The 14,719-nt window shown below is 58.2% G+C and overlaps 1 protein-coding gene across 11 annotated transcripts in view; it reads right to left on the reverse strand.

The window, feature by feature from the left end:
- Nucleotides 1–953: 953 nt before the first annotated feature.
- Nucleotides 954–14,719, reverse strand: part of CDIP1 (cell death inducing p53 target 1) — a 29,710-nt gene continuing 15,944 nt past the window's right edge. For 2 of the 11 annotated variants that reach the window (XM_075165954.1, XM_075165953.1), the window contains exons 2-6: nt 4,971–5,069; nt 4,271–4,369; nt 3,684–3,830; nt 3,129–3,393; nt 954–2,432 (exon numbers count right to left, since the gene is read on the reverse strand). In XM_075165954.1, coding sequence (XP_075022055.1) covers nt 2,321–2,432; nt 3,129–3,393; nt 3,684–3,830; nt 4,271–4,355 — 609 coding nt within the window. In that variant the 5' untranslated portion in view covers nt 4,356–4,369; nt 4,971–5,069 and the 3' untranslated portion in view covers nt 954–2,320. Of the gene's footprint in view, nt 2,433–3,128; nt 3,394–3,683; nt 3,831–4,270; nt 4,370–4,954; nt 5,070–9,839; nt 10,122–10,792; nt 11,269–11,294; nt 12,237–14,719 lie in introns of those variants that run through there. The other 9 variants (XM_075165956.1, XM_075165961.1, XM_075165958.1 and 6 more) reach the window with 8 other exon arrangements.

Consider the following 14,719-nt stretch of genomic DNA (forward strand, 5'->3'; position numbering starts at 1 on the left):
ACTGCTCTCCCAGGCTGGGGCAGGTTTTAAGGCCAGAGATGTCTTGTCCTGTCGCGGCAAAGGCTTCACGTGCTTGGCTTCTCATCTCCTTCCTGGGAGCAGTTGCTGGAGGGACTTTCCTGCCCTGGGCTGCAACCCAAGATTGTGTCATCAGGCTTTTCAGTGAAGAGCACTCGGTTTCCTACCCTGAGAAACTGGTGTTTCAGTCGTGCCGCTGAGCTAACGGCCCCGCGGCACAGCTGCAAAGGAGTGTCCTGCTTGGTGCGGTGTCCCGGGGACCAAGCCTAACTCGTGCTGGAGGAAGCTCCCTGGGGGTGGTGGGGACAGGACCATGTGTTGGGGGGGGGTATGAAGATGACAAATGTGTTTTGTGCAACGTTGGGGTTGTGGGTTGTTGTTTTTTTTTTTTTTCCTCTGAAGCCTTGACTGGAATAAACAGTTGCAACGCTGTAGCTGGGGAAAGCCCAAAGCACATCACTGGGAGAATGAGTGAACGGTGCCGTGAGGTGTAGGTCTGCGTGGGGGATGCGGAAGGAGGTTATCGGGGAGGAGCGGGGCGGGTACGGCCTCCCACGCTGTTGTAACTCACGTGGTCCCAGAGACACTCCTGCCCTTACCCCCAACCCTGCTGCCTCCCCTGGGGTTTCCCCTGGCTCCTGTGGGGAGGGGACCCACTGCCCCTGCTGAAAGGGTACAGCCAGGCGCTGCGACAGCCTGGGGCTTTCCCCTGGGGAGGCGGCTCCTGCTCTGCCGCAGGCAATGCTTCCTCAGAAGTGGGGGCAGTGCTCTGGGTCACACAGCTGCCCCTTGCTCTCTGGTTCCTTGCGCTGGGCCTCAGAAAGCCCTGGGCTGCTGTGCCTGCCCACCCGTGCCATCCCTCCTCATCCTCAGCTTCCCTGGGGGCAGATCTGCTGTGGGTTCGGAGCAGGGGAGAAGAAAAGATGTACGCGGAGTTCAGGGTCTGTTATTTATTTACATAAAAATACTGACTAGTGCCACAGTTCCACCTCTGAGCAAACAGCAGCTGGCTGTGCAGGCCGGGCCGTGTTTGCACACCTGCGTACTGAGAGACCCCCGCTTCGCTCTGGGGGCTGCACGCTCCAGCTGCCCTGGCTGCCAGGGGCTGGGGGCCAGGGGCGGCAGGAGGAGGCGCAGCCACAGACAGGCTGAAAATGGCTCCCGAGGCCTCTTGCCCTCGTCTGTCATAGTGCTGCTGGCAGCTCCTGTCACTGCCCGCGTGTCCCCTTCCTTCTGCTCTGTATCATCGAGTGAGCTAAAATAAACCCCTACACCCACATGCAACGAGGAACCCCCCAGGGTGCAGCCGCGGTGGAGGCAGGACGGGTGCTGCAGGGTGTGCGCCCACAGACCCTGCCGGGCTCGGGACGTGGCTCTGCAGCGGGTGGGTGTGGGTCTGCTCCAGAGCTGCGAGCCAGCTGCGGCCTGGTAACAAACTCCTCTAATCTACAGCGCCGGGGCAGGTAGCGACATGCCGGATGCATTTTCGCTAACAGTTTTGCCAGGTGGGCGAGGAACTGCCAGGGGCTTTCCTTCCCCGAAAGAGCCACAGCAGGGGCTGGGAGGAGGCGCATGCAGCTGGAGCGGCCGTGGCCGCTCTGGCAGGACGGAGGTGCTGATTAAGGGTGCAGTGCTGCACTCCCAGGGCAAGGCAGCCGCCGTTCCCCCCCCTCACTGTGCCTTGAAGACGGCTCTGCCTGCCTCGCCTTGGGAAGGGGCTTTGGCCAGGCTGGAGAGGGCTGTGAACCACGCTGAAATCTGGCACGCGTGGCACTACCCTCTGTCTCCTCGACACCGAGCCCCTTCCTAAAAGGGCCACAGGGGCCGTGCTGCCTCCCCTGTGTGCGCTGCGGACTGCTTGGGGCCCCCCCTTCCCCTCCTGGGTGGCAGATGCCCCCCCGCCTGCAGCAGCTCCCTGCGGGGCAGTGAGGGACGGGCGCCTCCAGCAGCTGCTGCTCTTCCCTGGGTTGCTGCAGGCAAGAGGGACCTCGCTAGCGCCCGGGAGCGTAAGGGGGTGCGGAGGGATGGCCCCCCTGAGTCCTGCGCGCTGCAGGGCAGCCCTACACATAGCATCTGGGGCCTGGGCCCCCCGTGCACCCCCGCCAGCGTTGCCAATCCAACCGTTCACAGCGAGGACCGGAGCTTGGGGAAGGTGGTCGCAGCTCTGAGCGGGAGGGAGCCGGGGATACACACATACACACCACCGGAGGGTTAAGCGAAGGAGTGTTGCACACGCATAGACTAGGACGGCAGCAGGAGAGGGGCCGGTGTCATTCCAGTGGCTCGGTCTCCCGGGGTGCTGTTAGCACATGCGCTTGTACGTGTAGATATAGGCCTTGCAGTTGGGACACGTGTGTGTCACGTCCTTGAAGTCATCGAACAGGCAGGGGATCAGGCAGCAGCAGAGATCACACCTGGAGCACAGGAAGAGGCAGAGCGCCGTGAGCTCGGCACCCCAGAGGCAGCCCCTGGCACAGCCTGTGGAAGCAGGAGGCGGCAGGGGGCTCGCTCTGGGGCATGGGCAAGAGAGGTGAGTCCTTGCCCCTGGCAGCCAACCATGACCCCCTGCTGCTGCCGCCGCTACAAGGGACACCCCTGCCCCTTGGGGTGTGCTGCTGCTGCCGCTACAAGGGTAAGCGCTTCGTTAGCGAGCGGTTGCGCGCCTCGCGGAGGGAAGGGACAGCCTGGTGAGGCGCATGCAGGCGATGAGGCCTGACCTACTGCCACCGCTGGGACAAGCACCCATCCCCACCCGCGGCCCCACTGCTGCCAGCCCTTGGCCGCGAGGCGAGACTGTGGCTCTCAGCAGCGCCGCGAGTCCTGGGCCCGGGGATGGACGGCTCCTGCACAAAGGCCCTCTGATGCCAAGCTCCACAATGGGCCTTCAGTGGTGGCACCTTTCCCTCCCCTGGCAGGAGCCCAGGTCTTCAGGCACTGTCACCCCAGGAACGCAGCTGCTGCCCCACTAACACCTCAGTGCCGAGGCCCCCACCGTGCCCAACAGCTCGTCCAAGGCCACCGGCATCGGGGCCACCAGGACCGGGACAGAGCGATCACCATCACCGCGGTGCTGCTGGCGGCAGGGAGGCCCCAGCTCTGCTTGCACCTACCCCACGAAGCAGCATAAGAAGCCAAGAAGGAAGCTCATGAGCCCGATCTCGTAGGTGATCTTGGTGGTGATGGCTTGCTGGCAGTGGGGACACACCGTCTGCACGGGGGCACCCTGGAAGATCTCTCCCTGCAGCACCGTCACTGTGGTGGCAGCCCCTGACGGGACGAGGACTGTCGCCGTGTGGCCGCCGGGAGAGGGGTAGTGGCCCGGGGCAGGGTAGTAGCCCATGGTGGGGTGAGGGCCTGGGGGTGGGTAATAACCTGCTGGGAACGAGAAACGTGCACAGATGAGCGTTGTGTATTTGGCAGGAGAGGCCAGATCCTCGCTGGGGGGGCCCATCTTGCTGCCACACCACCACCTTGGCCATGGACTTGGGGCCAACCCTGTGCCCCCCACCCCACCCCAAGGAGCCTCGCTGCAAGCCCCGCACGGCAGCCCCAACCCCCGTGGTGTCCGCCCACCCCACTCCCCAGGGCACCAGGAGATGTGCGCTTCCAGGGGGGGTCCTTGCCCATCCCACCCCCTACTTCACGCAGCCCCTCGTGGTACTCACCAGGCGGCACGTAGGGCCCGGAGCTGTCTGTGGGCATGTGGGGGGGCACGAACCCCGGCTGCGAGGGTGGCTCATATGGGGGGGGCCCAAATTCAGGAGGGGGGATGGGAATCCCCTGGGGCTGTCCCACAACAGGGGTGACGCCATCTGAAAGGAAACAGAGTCAGCAGCCAGGGCAGGAGGCGGCAGAGCTGCTGGGGAGATGGCGGCTGGGCTGAGTGGTCGGGGGGGTGGCCCCGGCAGGGAAGGGAGACATAACGGGGTGGGGGGGCACCCCCCAAGCCTCATCCTCTGGGCCACAAGAAGCCCAGATTCACCCCACGTTACCCACAGCAGCGAGCAGAGCCAGGCTTTGAGCAGGGAGTGCTTTCTGCTCTCGTCACTTCCCCTGGGAGCCCCTGCCATCCCGGGGGGTGATGCAGAGCCGGGCATCGCTCCACCCTCCCCAGCGCACTGCTCACTGCAGGGCAGGGCTGCAAGGAGAGGCCACGGCCAGGGCCCTCCCAGGGAAACCACGTTCACTTGGCTCCTGCCTGCTCGGCAATGTCACCCCGACACCCCAGAGCAGCTGGGATCCCCCCCAGTACCTGCCGCGGAGGGTGGGCCATGCTTCTCTTCTATCAGCGGTGCCGAGGGGCCTCCCGGGTAGGGTGGCGGAGGGTCGTTGGACATGGCTCAGGGCGGCCCTGCAAGGACAGAAGCCTTTAGAAGAGACGCCAGCCTTCGGCTGCACAGAAGCACCCGTCCGGAGCTGCGCGGGGAAGGAGGTGGCAGGTAACGGAGGGGTCCGGGGCTGGTGCCACCGCTGCACTGGCCTCAGCCCCCCCACCAGGGGCAGAAACAAGACCATGGCCCCAAAGGTGGACAAGCTTCACCCCAGGCAGCAAACCCAAGGTGTAACATCTTCCTGCCGGCTCCGCAGAGCTCTCCCTGCAACACCCACACGTGGAGCAACAGCAGCTCATCGGGGCGGCTCTCGCCTGCACTGCCGCATGCTGGGGCAGTACTGGGCTGGAAGCTGCTCTGCCAAGCGTCTCAGCCGCAGCGTTACGGGACCAAAGGTGGGGAAGAGCTGCCCACGTTGCCCACAGCCCCCCAACTCCACCCAGCAGTGATACACAACACTGCGCCCCGAGGGGATGGCAGGACCCCCGGAGCCTGAAGCACAAACTCTGAGTTGGAGGGCGCAAACCCGCAGAGAGCATCTCTAAATACTCTCATCGAGTGAGTTAAGGTGAGACCATCTTTAACAGCTGGAGACATTATTTTACCTGGGGTAAAATTTACCCGTCCTCTTCCTTGCAGCACGGAGCTCAGAGGCCTCGACAGAGCTGAGAAAAACAATTCTGAGCAGCGTGGTTTGGAAGGTGTCTTATCCCACTGAATCTGTGTGAAAGGAGACACCAAGAGAGTTACAGCGATGGAGAGGAGCCACTGCTACAGCGCTGCCTTGGCCGCCACGCCAAACCCCCTCCCTTTCCCAACGCAGGCGTGGGGCGAGCGGGTCTGGGCAGGAACGTCCCCGCGTGTGCCCCCTCGATGGCAGGCACGAGGCTACGTGTCCTCGGCACGTGGAAAAGCCTCACCAACACGCTCTGAACACCAAGGAAGTGCAACGACATCAAGAAACCTGATTTCCCTGTTTACTCTGGCTCAGTTATATCTGGTAGGACGTGACTAAATTGGGAAATACAAATGAGAGGCTGTTCACTCGGTGCTTGGGAAGGCTGCCATCAGGCATGGGACATGGTGACATTGCTGTCAGTGCCCGGGGAGCTGCCCTAGGAGCTCCCCTCGGGGTCTGAGCACAGCTACCTGAACTCCCCACATCCTTCGTCCCCAAAAGGCCAGGAGCAAACGTGTCCCTTTTCCCTTGGTCTCCTGCTCTCCTCGAGGCAGGTCAGCCTGCTGTGAGGACACTGCTTTCTCAGCCGGTCCCACAGGTCCCACTCAGCAGCCCCCGATGAGCAGGAAAAACACCCCCAGGCTACGACCAGCCCGCAAAAATCCCACAGGCACAACCAGGGCTGCTCTGGACCCCGAGAAATGGCCGGAGCAAGCGCTGCTGCCACACTACCCGCCCCAGGCATGACCGGCAAGGCTGCCCCGCAGCCCTGGCGAGGCACGAACCGCCTGCGGGCTGAGGGGTGCCGGAGCGGGGCCGAGCCGGGCAGCACCCTGCTGGGGTCTCTGCTAAGGGAGGAGAGGCAGCGAGGCTCCCCCCGGCCCCGGCACCAATGCCACGCACTGGGCAACCCGCCCAGGGCACGCCAACCTCCACGGCACGGCACAAGCCTCCACGGGCACCAGGCCAGGCAGCAAGCGCTGCCCATCCTGCCTGCATTGCAGGTGTGCCCAGAGAGGGGCCTGTGGGGCACAGCCACCTCCACCTGCGGCTGCCGGGCCAGGGGAAGCCACGGCCTCGGCAAACACGGGCCATCCCTCCCCAACCTGCTTGGCTTCGCTTTATTCCGCTCCTGTTTTTCTAGCTCACGCTCCCTGCCTCCGAGCAGCCTCCTGCAAGGTGCAGGAAATCTAATCAGGTCACAAGTCTGCGGAGGAGCACCCGTGCCCGCTGCTGATCCCCCCAGGAGATGAGCGAAGCCAGGACTGGCACAGGGCCTCCCCAGGATGTCCGTATTTACCAATATTTCTCCCCAGAGGTCTGAAGCGGTACGTTGCAGACACACAGCTTCAAAGTGTAATACAAGAGTGGGTGGGGGTCATCTGCCTCCTGCTTTTCTCTCCAATTTCTCCCCTTAGAGCCAGGGGACAGCAGAGCTGCGGCGGCACAGAGCACTTCCAGGTGGAGGAAAGCACCCGAAGTGCAGCGCACTGCAGAGCCCTCCTCCTTCAGTGACCTACAAAGCTACAAACTGGGCCGCGCTCTTTTTAGCTTCATTGGGGATGTAAAGAAAAGGAGGACTTATTCTTCTGAAAGTAGCCAACCAACCCACCCCGCACACCCAGGAGCCTCAGACCTGCCTGTCCCCACGCCTGCAGGGCTCCTCCGTGAGCCCAGCCCAACCGCAGCATCCCCGAGTCCTTACCTGGGGACACCCGCCTGCCGGGGAGCTTTCCTTGCCCTCGCAGGCCAGCTGAGCCCACGGCTTTTCTGATGGAACAGATCTCCTCCCCTGACCACTCAGAAGCTGCCTTCCCATAAGGTAACACCTTTCAACGCTCCCCAGCCTTACTCCCCCCGTCATCAAAGCAGCTGGCGAGAAAACTCAGGAGACGAGGAGACCAAGAGGAATCCCACCCACGAGCTCTAGAAACACCCGTCCGATGAAGCAACAGCCCCAGACTGAGCCCACAATTACTCCTGCCACCTTGACCAGCAGGAAAAGGCAGCCACGAGGACGACGGCCAGTGGATCTCAGAGCCACGCGGGTACTGGGATGAAGGAAGCTGCAGGGGCTGCAGAGCTCTTCTGCTCGTACTTGGCAGACTCAGTCGCTCTTAATGCAATATTCTGCTTATTAAGAGAGATCTGTAAAGAGCAAGATGTTGGCTGTGTGCCCTTCCCAGGAGGAGAAGAAAGCCTGTTGCTTTTAAGCCTCTTAGAAGCTGTTTCTCCTGTGCTTGCTTTCATGTGAGAAGCACAAAGCCTGCCCCAGCCCATTTCCGCCACAGCTCCGTGGGGAGCTGGAGGGCACAGGGCTTCCCCTCGGCGCTACCCCAGAACATCACGCACCGCCCTGGCACGGACGACCCTGCAGATTCCCTCTCAAAAGCAACGTGACCAAAGCCAAGCAACCCAGATCCTCCCCTGCTTACGGCAGCGCGGAGAGGCAACCTTGCTCTCAGGAGCCAGCTAGCAGCACCCCTGCAAAGAGGCAGAGTTTGCCTGAGCAGCACCCACCCAGCACAGGAGAGAGGGGAGCCTGGAGCGTGCCCCACCGGGAGGGCCCTTCTGGGCTGAAGCAGGTTGATGGTCACAGGGAGGTGAGCTGGGAAGATCCAGCCGCTAAACAAAACCACGGCAGTATTTTGCATCAAAACCACGGCAGTATTTTGCATCAAAACACGATCCCCAGAAGCACGTAACAAGGACTCTTGCTGCTGGTCATTTCTGATTTTACTCGCGAGCTTTCGACAAAGCCAACTTACTTTGCTCCCTCGGTCTTGCAAAAGAGAAACAAGACTTCTCCTGCCCACGGCACCACCACAGAGAGCGGACTTGGAGTCCGGTGGCAGCTCACAGCAGAGACTTCAGGGCACGGCACTTCATCCTCCTTCCCAGGGAGGATGCCCCTGGCAGGCTGCGCTTTGCCCCAGGGTCTCCAGCCACCCGCGCCAGCAAGACGAGCCGTTCTGCCAGCGTACTACAAAGCTGTCCCACGTTAACCACGCTGGTTTGTTAAAGCTGAACCGCCAGTGCATTTCTGTGTCATGAAAACAGCTTAGATCAAACTAGCTGTTCTCACACGGGAAGAAACGTTCCCAAAGACTGCGGAAATTGCATCCACGCTAGGGCTTGCTGGAATAACCACGCTCATAGATCAGCTGAACACCTAGGGGAAAAATAAGAGCTTTACAAAAAAATTAGGCTAAGTCTACCGGGCTTAAGTTCAAGATCTGGTGGAATCACCAATGTCTAGTGCAGGTCCTTTGGGAGCAAGGACCCATCGCAGGATCCTAAGACTCAAAAGGAGTTGGTTACCAGTAAAAAGATGGACAGAGGCAATGCTATTTCCAGCAAAAAATGCAGATTAGTTCTTCTTAACTGGAAGAACAGCTTTTACTGGCTCCTCTACTTTAAACTAACAACAGAAGATGAATCCACCACGCAATTGTTGCAAACACTGCTCCTGTTAAATGCAGGAGACAAGCAGAGGGCCCCCACGGGCTGCCCTCAAGTCTAGATCGGCGACCTGAAGCCGTGCTTGGCGGCGGTAACGGCAAGCATCGCCCATGCTGGCACGCTCTCCGGCACAGTATGGATGGGACAGCAAGCTGTGGCTGGCCTCGCTGCTCCAGCGAGCTTCACCTGCCCCGCGGCACTGCCGCAGGAGCGCATAGGCACACCCGGTCACCCTCGTCCTCCCCTACCGTCTCAGAGCTTGTGGCCTTTATGGGTGGCTTGGATTCAGTGCGGACACGAGGGACTAAACCAGAGCTGCGCGGGAGCCTACGCACAGGCTAGGCTGGAGCTTTGCTAAAGAAAACAAAAGAGAAAAGATCCAGATTCCCACCGCTCCCGTTAGCCCTGCCTGGGCACAGCAGCGTGACGGACACAACCAAGAGAGCACGACTCCATCGCAGTCCCAAAGACAGAGAGGGCTTGACCCACCCCAGCTACGGCTTCGATCCGTGCGCCCTGCCCTGCGGCTGGCTCTGTGCTCCCTGGGCGACCCAGGGTCTCATTTCAGGCAGCTTTTGGGTGAGGAAAAGAACGAAGAGCAGGTCTCTGGATCCCCCCAGACCAGGGCGTAACTCCCAGCCCCGAGAGGTCTGCCTGAAGTTTCTCTACAGCAGAGAGCGCAGCCCAAGAGCCGGTGGGGCAGCACACAGTCCTGCATACAGAAACGCAAGGCTCTAATCCGCCTCCTTCCCGTGCTCAGCAATCCTGGCTCTAGTCAATTAGCGACCGATACCCCAAAGCCCACGGTTCCCATTACTGACACATCCAAAACTGGTGACCACGAAGCTCTCCCCGCTGCTTACAGCGGCGATGAGGAGCTGATAAATTAGGGTCCAGTGTTCCCCGCTGGCTGTATTTCCCCCTGCTACATCACCCAGGCCCACTGCCCAGAAACAGTCTGGGATGCAAACATGGCAAGAGGAAAGGTCTGCCTGTCCCACCTTAGGTATGTCATCAAAAAATGTCATCAAATAGGTATGTCATCAAAATCAGCTGAAGCCTGGCATGTAGTGGGACCAGGAACAGGTAACATCGCGACAGCTCCTGGCTGAATACGTGCTATTCATATAGCTCACCCACCAGCTCAAGGCACTGAATAGATAATGCCACCAGGAGGTCAGCCACAGATAATTCCTGCACCACCTGGAGACCCAAAGGTTTGGCCTGTTAACGCCATTCGGCCGAGGCAGCAGCCGTGTGCGCTTCAGGCTGCTTCCTCCCGGATGGAATCACCAAGGGTGAGACAAATCTGAGAAGGACGGAGCAGATCGCTGGCAAGTCTAACTCACGTGCAAACCCTGATGGTGCAGCGCTGGCCCCGTGCAGCTCTGAGTCAGCCTCACAGCGCAGCTGAGATCCACTCCCTCGAGCAGAAACACGGCCTGCGTTGTCTTTGCTCCTCCTGCATTTGATAACTGGAGACCCACGGCGATTCGGCTTTGTTTTGCCTATGTGAACAGTGGCTCCAGCCATCGAGACAGGATTTGTTCATACTCAACCATGTTCAGTGATGTTGGCACTTCAAAAGCTGCTGCTGCACATTTCTGGAGCTCTTCCTCCACAAAAAATAACTTCCGATATTTAGAAGAGGAAAAAACACACTAAAATTAAATGAATAAATAAAAGGATACGACCTCTTCCAGCTTCATTGCACATCAAACAGACACAAATTTCAGCTTCCAGCCTTTTGTATACACATCTTTAAAAGCAAAGTTGAGAGCTCCGAAGAAGCCGGGCTCCCTCACTGAGGCCAGCCTCTTTCCTTTTAAAAAAGAAACGTCATCGTGGCCAACACCATCCCAGCTTTCCTGGCACCAGGAAAGCTACCCGTGTGCCACAGGTTACTACCTGCTCCAGAAACAGGGAAATACTGAGACTAAGGCGGCAGACAAATATGCTAGGTATGAGCACAAAAGGCAGATCAGACGCTGGCAAAAGGGCTTTAGGGGTAGCAAGAAGAGACTGAACGGAGCGGGGTCGGATGAGAGGTGGACAGAGCCATACCCTGACCGTGGCAAACACAACTGCCCTCTTCCACAACGGCATTTCTGGGCAGCATCTCCAAAGCCCAGCCTGGACCTGCTCTGCAGCGTGTTCTCTGCGTTACACCTGTGCCACAGAGCAAGTCAGGGGTGCTGCCCTCGCCACGCGCGTGCCCGCTCGCACACAGCTTGCGGGGCTGTGGCTCAACTCCCACTGCTCCTGAAAGCACCACACGCAATCCACAGCAGACAGCTCTTACCTTGAAAGGAAAGATAGCAAAAATCCCTGCCGAAAAAGCAGTATCAGTGGTTACTTCTGCCTGGTTTTCACGCGGAACAAAAAAAAGAGATGTTTTCCCTGCGAGCGAGCCAAACTTCCCCCTCAGCCTTGCCTCTTGCCATGCGCATTTGCTGTCTCCAGCCTGCACACCGTCTCCCCAGGGCCAGGAGGGAAGGAATAAACAGCAGACAGGGCTGCAGCCTCCTTTAGAAAGAGGATGCCCTGGCAATCCTTGACCAGGCGGCGTGTACCCCCTCCTTTACCCCACCGCCAGCCCTAGCAGCACCTCCTCAACTCACCATCCTGGTCCTGGGCAAGGCAGCAAGAGGGCGCATGCCTACAACACACTCGCGCAAGGCGCAGATGGAAACCCAAGTTAAGGACTAAGGGAAAGGTCTGTTCTTTTTCTGAGCGACTCAGCTGCATTTCCCCAAGCGTAAGCCCTGCGCCTCCAGCACCGCTGCCAGGGAGCGCAAACCCACCGTGCAGAAACAGCCAGGCTGCTCGCAGAACAGCAGATTTCTCCCACGCTTCTGCAGTCAGATTTCGGCTGCAGAAAACTGCTGCTTCCAGGAGGATGAGGCTCTTCCTTCGGTGCGGGGATGGAGAGCTCTGCTGGCAAAGCAGGACAGAAGCAGTCCTTTAAAACAAAGGACTGCCGGAGGAGAAGGTTATTCACCATTCAATCCAGCTACGTCAGACAGCCAAAGCTCCCCGCTCTGCTCTCCAGTACGCGAATCTCTGGAGCAGCATCCCCCCGCTGCAGTTGTTTACTTTGGGACCTCGGACATGTCGTTTGACCTTCTGTGTGTCACCGTAACCCAGCAGGCAAATCAGCTACGAGCAATATCCTCGCTGGAAGCCAGGTGCTGTGTCCAAAGCAAGATTTCTCAGGGCATTAAATCCAAAGCACGATCAGATAATCTCCATGACGCAGCCCAGGCTCAGCTGTCCTTAGCCAGAGATTCAAATTACTGCTTCGCACAGCTCCTCTGTATGGATAGCAGGAAAACCGTACACAAAATCCCCCTGCTTAAGACAAGGATGGTTTATCCGCAACACCCACAAAGGGTTACGTGCGGGAGGAGCGCCTGTCAGGACCTGCTGCTGCCTCTGGGATTCTCTCCACTGCCATTCGCCTCCAGATGGGCTGACCAAGCGCTTGTTGGCTCTTCACACCGGGGCTGCAGAAACAGCACTGCCAGGACCTGGTTAACCTGAACGTTTAAAGAAAAACCAGCCAAAATGAAAAGAAGGAACTGGGGTAACTCTTTGCTCTCTGCCGCGGGCTCCCAAGCCCGCAGCACACAGTTGCGGGAAGCATCACGCGCCTGCAGAGCTCACCGTGCCGGCGGTGACATCCAGAGCCAAGAGGGGCTGCAAGGGAGCCTGTGAGCTGTCAGTCCCTCCCGCTCCCAGCACTCAGGGTTTTAGAGATCAGGCAGGCTGGAGTTTCTCCATGGGCCACCCTAATTCCTTTACAGCCCACCGGCTCGCTGAGCTCTGCCACAGACGGCAGCGGCAAGTTCTGTTCTTCAGTTACCTACACGAAAAAGTGTCTCCTACTGTCACGGTTTCTGCCTGCCCATTTCAATGGCACCTCCCAGCTCTCGCACGGAGAAGATGAATACAAGATGATTACCCACTACGTCTCACAGCACAACTCAGGATTTTATAGGTTTCCTTCCCAAAACTATACTAAAAATATTTTATTCCTTTATGCACCCCATTTTTTCATTACTCCCTCATTCTATAGAATTTTTTGAGAGAAAGTCAAATAATACAGCTCACATCATTGCTGAATCAAACTGATTAGATGTGTGACTTCCATTAAATAACACAGTAAGCTCCAAGGGAGGAGGAAATTAGAGTCATAGAAGATCAGCGCTTTTGTGGAGATGTAGCCGCATTTCAGTTTCAGAATTAATCAGAGCCCTTAGAGCCTATTCAGAATTCCCTCGCAGATTTTGCAACACAATGAAATAATTTTGAATACATTGGTGGTGATTCCAGATCCATTTTCCTTCCAAGTGATGTACAAAACATATGTCACCGTACTGACGTTTTCTTATCCGAGGCATAGCACCGGCTTGCTATAGGACCGACTCGTCTCCAACACTAGCGTTTTCTGTCCTCACAGATACCCCTGCCTTGGCACCAGAGAAGCTGCTGACATTTAGATTTAACAGGTACGGTGTCACCTTGCTTTTTTTTTTCCTGAGGACTAGTGAGAAGTGCTCTATGTCACTCAATTTTGTTTAAGGCCATGGCTCGCTCTTTGCAAAGAAGCGTGGTTTGGGGTTAAGCAGGAGTGTGTGTCTAAGGTCTGAGATCTCTCCCGAGTCCTCCTGCCAACAAGGAGGACCCACGCACGTCCAGAGACATGTGCACCGGAGGAACTCCTCCGTGCCGAGGCCACTCATGTTATCACACTCACCTTCTTGCTCCCACGGCGTGACCAGACCTTCCCGTTTCCAGACCAGGACCTCTCTGGGGGTGGCCTAGGGCTCGCTCGTCCCACGGCAGTTTGGCAGGAGGAGGGTGCGCTGCACTCCCCTGCTCCCACGCCCAGCTCATCTGGGCTGCTCAAAGACAGATGACAACGTCCCAGCTCACAGAGGGGGAAACCCTCCGGGTTAATCGACAGCCACTGAGCGTGCCCAGGGCTGGGTCATCTCCAGCAGCACCGCGGTGGCTCAGAGGGAGCACTGGGATGCACACCTGCATCACACGCAGCTCCTGCTGCTCCCATTTCTCCCTCCAGTTCCAGCCAGACTTGGTGAGTCTGCACTGACTTCCTGGTCCAGGGAAGTCATTTTTATTCCAAAGCATTTTGTGACTTTGGTTTCAGTTTACAGCACCAAGTTCCTACCAACTCCCTCACAGCCACAGAGTTTTGGGGAAGGGGTTATCTGCTGAACAAAGCCACGTAACGAACTGCTCCATATCTGTCCCTCAGATCATGCCAAAAGCTGCTTCCCCATGAGCCTAATTTGCCACTACTGCTTGCTGGGAGAAGACGCGCAGCAGTCCTGCCAGGGGAGACAACGAAGACATGCAAAGCCACATCGTTAGCCTGGCGCGCTCCAACGTAAGCAGATCTGAGAAGAACATTGACCAAGGGACGAATCGGCTAGCCAAGTTCAGCAAGATCTGCACTTGGGCACGCAGAGCTGTATTCCCTTCGAAAACAAGGGTGAAGGAAGAGAGATGATGTCCTCATACCTCTCCAGGCCACAGCTCCAGGCACCATCCTAGTTTTGGCATGCGTGGGACATCACCGAGATACGAGCCGCACCACTCCAGAACTGCTGACAAAGCAAGCAGAAGACCTCTCGCTGAAAATCTAGACACAGCAGCTGGATTCAAAGCATCCCTAACATGCAGAAACGCACCTCCTCAAGTCCCTGTTCCAAGCTTTTCTAAAGCCTTTCTCTGCCTCTCTGTCAAGGCAACACCTCACTGCTTTACTGTTACATTAAAAGCATCGCTGGTCGGAGGGTTTCAAACAGTCCTAAGGCTGGGTCACGGCTCTCACAGCAGGGGTGAGACTGGTGAAAACTCAAGCGCATCGTACCAAGATGCCCTCAGGGCAGGTAAACGGCTCAGCTGCTCCGGAGGATTCAGGACTGAAATCCTCTCCTGAGCCTGATGAAGACAGAGCAGCTCCCACAGCGGCAACACTAAACAAGCTGGGAACTGTTTTCTCTCTCATCAGAACAGCCCAGCAGCCAGCTCAAAACTGAGCTCCCACCGCGCGAATGAATCGTGGCACCCAAGAGGGAGTCTGAAAGGCTAAATAACAACACCTGTAGCTTGAAGCCACGAACTTTGGGGAACCTCCATTCCCAAACCGCAGATACGCTCCAGATGACGTCTGTGGAAGACCTACAACAAGCTCAGGGGA

Source organism: Calonectris borealis, chromosome 16 (assembly GCF_964195595.1).
Source record: "Calonectris borealis chromosome 16, bCalBor7.hap1.2, whole genome shotgun sequence".
Taxonomy (NCBI): Eukaryota; Metazoa; Chordata; class Aves; order Procellariiformes; family Procellariidae; genus Calonectris; species Calonectris borealis.